Source organism: Dama dama, chromosome 20 (genome assembly GCF_033118175.1).
Source record: "Dama dama isolate Ldn47 chromosome 20, ASM3311817v1, whole genome shotgun sequence".
Taxonomy (NCBI): domain Eukaryota; kingdom Metazoa; phylum Chordata; class Mammalia; order Artiodactyla; family Cervidae; genus Dama; species Dama dama.
This window is the reverse complement of record NC_083700.1, coordinates 19,344,372-19,352,560: the sequence shown is the minus strand read 5'-3', so window position 1 is coordinate 19,352,560 and position 8,189 is coordinate 19,344,372. Positions and strand designations below refer to the sequence as shown.

Sequence of the window (8,189 nt, the reverse complement as noted above, 5' to 3'; positions counted from 1 at the left end):
GAGTTGGTGGTGCTATCTAACCATCTCATCCTCTGCTGCCCCCTTCTTCTTCTGACTTCAATCTTTCCCAGCATCAGGGTCTTTTCCAGCGAGTTGGCTCTTCCCATCAGGTGGCCAAAGTATCAGGGCTCCAGCTTCAGCATCAGTTCTTCCAATGAATATTCAGGGATGATTTACTTTAGTTTAGGATTGACTGTTTTGATCTTCTTGCTGTCCAAGGGACTCTCAAGAGTCTTCTTCCAGCACTACATTTTGAAAGCATTAATTCTTTGGTGCTCAGCCTTCTTTATGGTCCAGCTCTCACATCTGCACATGACTACTGGAAAAACCATAATTATTGACTATACAGCCCTTTGACACCAAAGTAATGTCTCTGCTTTTGAATACACTGCCTAGATTTGTCATAGCTTCCTTTAAAAATAAATTATAAACTTGAAAAGTGAAAAATATTTCTCTGTTTACTGAAAAACACAGCTCCTGCTCAGTTCAGGACCATCCCATCACCAAAACCATTAACAAGGCTGTGACAAGCAGCTGGGTCATTCTTACGAAGGATGGGATGAGAGGATCTAAAAATGCCACCTGGTCTGCTAATTTAAGACATTTTCCTTTCTATTCTCTTCTGAGTCCTAACCCCTCCTTGAATAATGTTTTCACCTTTTGAGATATACAACACCTCTCTATGACCATGGAGAATGTTCCAGAAGGTTCTAGGATTCCAGGATCAGAGGGGTTTTTTGTTGCTATGTTGAAAGTACCAAAGCTGAAAAGAAAATATCCATGCAAGTTCATCTTCTAAAGAAGCTAGAGAGGCCCAATCTCATCCCATCAGGACTTGTTCAGAAAAAGCAGAGCTGCTCTAGCCCCTACAATCACTCCCACCAGACTGGCCCAGGGTGTACAGCAGAGAGCTGACAAGTGGATTATCTTCTGCACAGAGAGAGGCTGAGCAGTGTGTCCCTACCCACTGCAGGAGGGCTGGACTGTGCTGGCGGAGGGGAGCGTTAGAGACAGAAGTTGTATGCTGAATTACATTGAGCTGCACTGACCTTTTTGTCCTAGATATGGAATCTGCCTGATAGTATTAGGAGAAATTTGGCAAAGTGCAGAAGACAGTGACTGGATAAAGATAAAACTATTTTCTTTCTGTAACTCACTGAGTTCAGCTTGTTTAATAAAGCAGTTAGAAGGCTCTCTGAAGATCTCCGTTCCAAGGCTTTCTCTGAGCTCTTTCCCCTTTTATACTATAAGCCAACTAGGAACATAATCCCAAGGACTGGGCCATGTTCAACAGGTTGCATTTAGGACAGACTTCCTTTTTAATATTATTAACCATTACTCCAAGAACTCACCTTGAGCTTCCCAGGTAATTCAGATGGTAAAGAATCCACCTGCAATGGCAGGAGACCCAGGTTCAATCTCTGGCTTGGGAAGATCCCTTAGAGAAAGAATGGCAATCCATTCCAGTGTTCTTGCATGGAGAATCCCATGGATAGAGGAGCCTGGTGAGGGGTTGGGGGCTACAGTCCATGGGATTGCAGAGTCAGACATGACTGGGCAACTAACACTTGCTTACTTAATGTTTTCACTGGGGCTTCCCAGGTGGCTCAGTGGTAAAGAATCCACCTGCCAATGCAGGAGATGCGGGTTCAACCACTGGATTGGAAAGATCCCCTGGAGAAGGAAATGGCAACCCACCCCAGTATTCTGGCCTGGGAAATCCCAGGACAGAGGAGCCTGATGGTCTTCAGTCCATGGTGTCACAAAAGGGTCAGACATGATTTAATGACAAACAACAACGTACAACCATTACTCCAAGAGATCAATATTTCATAGTCAAGAAACTATGAAATGCTGTATAAGATATCAACTCTGAGAAACTCTATGTTCTCAAACCCTCACCTCTACTAAGCCCCAACCCCCCACCAGGTCCTCAGTTCATATGAGTCACCTGTGGGTGACTAGGAACTCATCTTCTGTGTCCTTGGGCATTGTTTCAGGTCAGTGGGGGGATCTGGAAATGCTGAGGAATGGGTGGACTCACTGAGTGGTGAGGCTGGGGGCCTTCAGGCACAAAGGACTGGCAGAGGGCAGGTGGGTGGAGCTGGAAGGAACAGTCATTAATTCACAAAGGTTTGCACCTTTACCTTCCAGCACCTAGAAGGGGGAGCCAAGCAGTAACCAAGAGAGGGGATGGGTTTTGAAGACCAGAGAGGATGAGATCACTGGAACAGCCTTAGTAGCTTCAATGCATAGGGACTTCTTAGATCAAGTCCCATGAGATGGAGGAGACACAATTGAAGTGTTGGAGGGTGTGAACATCTGTGTGTCGCTCACCTGTTGTTCATAAAAGAACATGAAATCTTTCTGGTCTCTACTCTCACCGGCTACTTCCTTTATCTCTTGACCCCAATTTCATACCTGATCATATTTTCTCATAACTTCTTGCACATCCTGACAGTGGGGAGGAAAGTGGACCTGACGGATCTGTATCTGTGCCTTGAGTAGGAGGGACAGCTTAATGACTGTCGTGGGTCCTCAGGGTCCTTCTGGCATCTGGGAGAACACAGAGAGATCTCTGCATCACTCGCCACAGGGTTCAGTGTTACAGCAGCTGGAGAGAAAGGGAACAGGAGCTTTTCTGATGGAAGGGATTTGGAAGCCCCCCAAATTGTCCAAATACTTGTCCTTTGAAACTTTCTGTGAGCCTGTCATTTCTTATTTTTCTTTTATTCCATATTCTTTCCCTCACTCCCTCCCTCTTTCCCTCCCTCCCGCCTTCCTTTTCTAACATATGTTGAGCTGATTTGAGTCCTTGTAATCTTCATTCCTGGGCTTCTCTGGTGGTTTAGCAGATGAAGAATCTGCCTGCAATGAAAGAGACCCAGGTTCAATCCCTGGGTCAGGAAGATCACCTGGAGGAGGGCATGGAAACCCCCTCCAATATTCTTGCCTGAAAAATTCCATGGACAGAGGAGCCAGGTGGGCTACAGTCCAAAGGGTCGCAAAGAGTCAGACACAACCAAGCACACAGACCATCAACAATCTTCATTCCTAGGTCCTCCATACCTTCCTGGGCAGTTGCCAAGAGTTTTCTTATAAGGAAAGTCATAGGACTCCTCAAATACCCTGTGCCTCAGATGTACTGTGTGTGTGTGTGTGTGTGTGTGTGTGTGTGTTGGGGGTGGGTGGGGTCCTCGGGCCCTGAGTCAGAGGCTTTGGGCATTAGTCCCCTTTTGTCTGCAGTGACTCTGAGGGGAAGTTGCATCCAGATGTTGTCACTTAGGATCACTTGGGGCTGATGGATGGGACGAGGACCCTGGCCTGTAAAAAAAAACAAACAGTACTTGGACAACTGGCAGGAACAGAGGGGTAGATCTTTGGTATGTCCATGGGCAGTCAGCCCAGATGGTGATGCCAAGAGGAGCTCACAGAACCCAAGAATCCTCATTAGAGGGGTGAGGTCCTGCTGGTGCTGAGGGAGAATGGGGCTTGTTGGGCATTCATCTGTAGTCAGATATTCTGTTTGTGTTTGCATTCTGGCTTCTTCTGTTAACAGCTAGCATCTGGGAAAGGGGAAAAAAAAAAAAAAAGACAAAAACTATAAAGTGATAGAGGCACAAGAGACCAAAGATGTGAGGAGTAAAATAAGAGACAGAGACAAGTACTCTGCAGAAGGCTTGTCAATTAAGATACATCTAGGGACTTCCCTGGTGGTCCAGTGGTTAAGACTCTGATTCCACTGTAGCGGGCATGGGTTCTAATCTTGGTCAGAGAAGATCCTACACACCACATGGAGTGGCGCAAAAAAAAAAAAAAAAAAAAAAAGTAAATAAACTGGTTGGTTCTTTAAAGAAAAAAAAAAGATATATCTAAAGGTCACTGTAGTTAGTGCCTTAGTGACTATACTATTTATTCTAGGAGCTCCAGAAATAGTATAGGGGAGGGAGGGATTCATGCTGGCTGGGGTGGTTAAGGGAGATTAGCTCAGCTGTGAATCAAACTGACTGGGTGTGGTGATGACGAGGGTGATAATGGTGAGTAGCAGCGATTAACCAAATGTCTTGGAAATTTCAGTTATGTAAGCTGTTTGCTATTTCGCCCTTGCACCTTTTATAACACTGGAGATGCATTGCTCTCTGAAACATCACATTTAAGAAGAGGACACATCCTTTCAATTCCAATGATTATGAATTACAATGATGACAAAATACTATTATTTTCTATGAACATTTATGAAAAATATGTGTCTGGTTATGCTTGTACAGGAAGGCCTGATGTGCAGCCATCTCTTTTCAGATGATTAAAAAAAGAATATTCATGGGAAGAAAAGAGCACCTCTAAGAAGGTATTTTCTCACCGGGGCTGTAGAATAAGGGAGGGGGCCGGAGAAAGGGCATGAGGATGCCGTCTGCTCATGCGCTAACATTGTTCCAGAGGTTTTTAACAATCTGCCCCCACTCCATTCTCACCTGCTGTCTTTGGATATGGAAGCTAGCATATGTTCAACGTCCTTTTTTTGTTACCACCAAAGCCACTATCTCAAAGGTCAATATTTTCTCCAGGCTAGATGTTTTCTCTGGGTTTATTAAGCCAGCACCAGTGTCCACTCACTCTGAGTATGAGGCCAACTGAGAAGAGAGTCATTGTGTTTCACTCGACATTGTGTATGAAACAATCAACTGCTGCCTGTAGACCCATTTGAATGCAAGTTCTCGAGAGAAGAAATGTTGTCTCTGATTCTCAACCATATCCCCAGTGCCTAGAACTGAACACACAATAGATGCTCAATAAAAATGAACTGAATAGATAAACTGGTCCAAGGACAGGACCTGGAGTCACCTGGATGAGCTTTGGGGAGTCTGATTTTCTCCACAGCTGGGCTCCATGTTAAAGATGCTCTCATGTTACTTCTAGCTTCCCAAGACCCCCTTGGAATGCTAGCTAGAAGCTGTCCTGGTTGACCCTGCTCCTTTCTCTCTCTCTCTTTCTTCATTTTTAAACACAGTTTTAACTCAGCCATAGCTGTGACTATGTAAGCCCTTCAGGTGGCAGTTAGAGGTGCTTCTGAATCTCCACGTCTTCTTCCGCAGCCTCTGTCAGGCGGCATGCTCTAATCCTGCAGTTTTGTTCAGCTTGTGGAATAAGGTTTCCGGTCCGCACAGGGCTGCAGGGCCTGTGGTCTCCAGCTCTCACACCTTGCATTCCAGGTTTGCAGGCTCTTCCCTGCGAGCCAGCTTGTCAACCATTTCCAGGAGTTACCTTGCCCTGCTGAAGGCTGAGCACTCTGCTGATTTCTAACCCAACTTAAACTAATGGCCAGAACTGGGACTCCTGCTCCAGGGAATCATGTCTCATTTGTTAGATGGAGTTGGCATGTATCTGGAATTAATATCCTCGGAGGCTTTTTGACTTCCAAATTTTAGGAGTTAACTTCCAGGTTTGATAAAATCATTTTCTAATTTAAGGTTGCAAAGTTTTCCAGTTTTGCTCCCCCGCTCAGTTCCTAATATCATCTTCATATAGTATTTATAATCGACTGTAGTTGAGTTCTGACACTGTCTGACTTTCCAGGGGTCAAACTGAGATGTTACTCTTGGCTCACACTTAGGAACATTATTTCAGCCTCAGAAATGTCTGAGTTTCACAAGTTAGGCTAAAACATGGTACTTTATTTAGCTTCACGATAGTGTAGAATTCAAATTTAATCAATTATATAGAATTCCAGCAACACTTCTCATTTTCTCTTTTTCCTAAAATTCTCATTTCACATGCTCCAGTCATCTCATTAACTAAACTCCCAGCCACACCATTCCTCCTAGACCTCATTCAATCCTTCACTCACCTTTCATCTCCCCCTGCATTTCATAGAGTCCATGGAGTTAACTTTCCTTCCTTAGATGTATCTTCTTCCTCTATCTTTTTTTTGTAAATTAATTAATTTATTTTAATTGGAGGCTAATTATAATATTGTAGTGGTTTTTGCCATACATTCATATGACTCGGCCATGGCTTAAGTTGCCATACATTCATATGACTCCCCCATCCTGAACCCACCTCCCACCTCACTCCCCATCCCATCCCTCAGGGTCATCCCAGTGCTCTGGCCCTGAGCACCATGTCTCATGCATTGAACCTGGACTGGCGATCTGTTTCACATATGGTAATATACATGTTTCAATGCTATTCTCTCAAATCATCCCACCCTTGCCTTCTCCCACGAGTCCAAAAGTCTGTTCTTTACATCTGTGTCTTTTCCTCAGCTTATTTCCACTTCCCTTGCCTCTGGAATCCCTGTTTGTTTCGGACTCAGAAACAGCTTACTAAAATAACAGAACTCCCATATCACACCCTGGCAATTCCCAGGTTGTATCAGGACCCACTGCAGGTTTCGAGGGAAGTTAGTCCTTTCACTGAGAGGTGCAAGACCTAAGCCAATAGGTCTCCATTCCAACTGAAAACTCATGGTCCTTCATGAATGGAGGGGGAAATGAACTGCTCTCTTCTCCTGATCCAGAGCTCAGATTCTGCCTCCAGAAACTTGTGTGGGTTGTGTTGGCCACTGGGGGACCTGGGGAGGGACAGAGTGAAATGACACATGAGCCTGGAAATGAGGAAGAAAAGCTTTATTTTTTCACAGGGTCAGGCACAGGCTCTGCTGATCATCAGCAGGTGCAGGAGGTGGGGACCTGTGAGATCCTGGAGATCAGACAGAAAGAGCCCTCCAGAGAGAGCTCCGAACCCTGCGTGGGAACATCCCCTGGCTCAGTCTGGGCAAATGAGAGTGGGGTGTCCGGGAAAGGATGCCTCAGGTTGGGGCTTTTCCTTGGCCCTTGGATTCTTGTTTCCTCTGAAATCAACATCAGGAGGCCAGGTCAGCAGCAGCCCCCAGAGCCCTGGCCACAGCCGGAGCGTCCGGACTGCAGACCACCATCACCATCGCAGGAGCCCGAGCTCTGGCGCCGGCAGCGGTGGGACCTGCGGCGTCTGTGGGGGCCCAGGCAGCAGCCGCCCTCGGAGGTGGGGGCGCAGCCTGAGGAGGCGGGAGGCAGGCACTGTGCTGGGCTCTTTGGGGGGCACTTGGGGGAGGGGCACTTGGGAGGGGGCTGGCACTGCTGCTGGTTCTGCTGGCAGGACATCTCGGCAGGAGGTCAGTGAGCCTGGGCAAAACAAAATCACCTTGTCAGCCTGGAATGCACAGTCCAGTGTTTCCCCACTCTTGGTTTCCCGATCCCTCTCTTGTCAGGCCAGCTGCTTCTTAAGCCAGGGCCGCAGGAGGGAGAGGGACACTGATGTGGAGTTAATTTGATCATGCAAGATGCCTCCTACGTTGCTCTCCACCCAGGATCCCATGGTGCCAATCTAACTGAGCATCCAGGCCTTTGTATCTCAAAGGGAACACACAAGGGATGTACCCATTTGAGGAAAGTATTCTGAAAAGTGAATATCACAGGAACCGTGTGTAGACATGAATAGAAAGAACATGGGGAGTGTCATGAGCTCCTGTGACCTTTGCAGTTCCCAGAATTCTTGTCACATCCCAAAGGAACTCCTTCCTGACCCTTACACCACCCCCTTGGCTGCCTTCTGTGCAACCATACTTCTGGGATTTCATTTCAGACCCCTTTGGTTTCCCCTTTTCTGCTATGATCTCAGGGTTCCTTTCCAGCATCGCAGGTAGAGTTCCAGTCCCTGCTAGATACTCACCAGGTGCCAGAAGGGAGGAGAAGTCTGTTTCTGAGGAGGCTGTGGATGAAGAACTCAGGGCAAGAGCCCTTTTATCCTGCGCTGGGTGTGTGATACATGACTTGAGCATGCTACTGCTTTCACAATCGGGGAGGGTGACAGTCTGGCATGTTCCCAGGACTAGACCTCAAGCCCTTTTCCTGGGCACTTACATAATGTCCAACTAAGGAGGTTCCATCAGGAAGCATGATAACTGTCCACACACCTCACCCTGGGGCGGCTAGGAGCCTGGCAACCTTCCTTCCTTCCTTCGTTGTTTCAGACCATCTGCCTCCATTCAGATTCTGACTCACCTTCTTTCCTGGGAATAGGTACAGCTATGGAAGAATTCTGTTTTGTTTTGTTTCCCCCACCTCCCTCTGCCACCACATGGCTGGTAGGATCCTAGTTTCCTGACTAGGGATTGAACCTCTGTCCTTGTTTTGGAAGCTCAGAGTCTCAAC

The 8,189-nt window shown here is 46.7% G+C and overlaps 1 protein-coding gene across 1 annotated transcript; it reads right to left on the bottom strand.

Annotated features, from left to right (window-relative positions):
* Nucleotides 1–6,875: 6,875 nt before the first annotated feature.
* On the bottom strand, nt 6,876–7,139 carry LOC133040142 (late cornified envelope protein 3B-like). The gene has a single exon (XM_061119896.1). It carries the CDS (start codon nt 7,137–7,139, stop codon nt 6,876–6,878), a length of 264 nt encoding a protein of 87 aa, XP_060975879.1.
* Nucleotides 7,140–8,189: the final 1,050 nt, after the last annotated feature.

Bases quoted from the DNA above. Each gene is read 5' to 3' on its own strand.
- LOC133040142 (XM_061119896.1), bottom strand. From the start codon at position 7,139: ATGTCCTGCCAGCAGAACCAGCAGCAGTGCCAGCCCCCTCCCAAGTGC.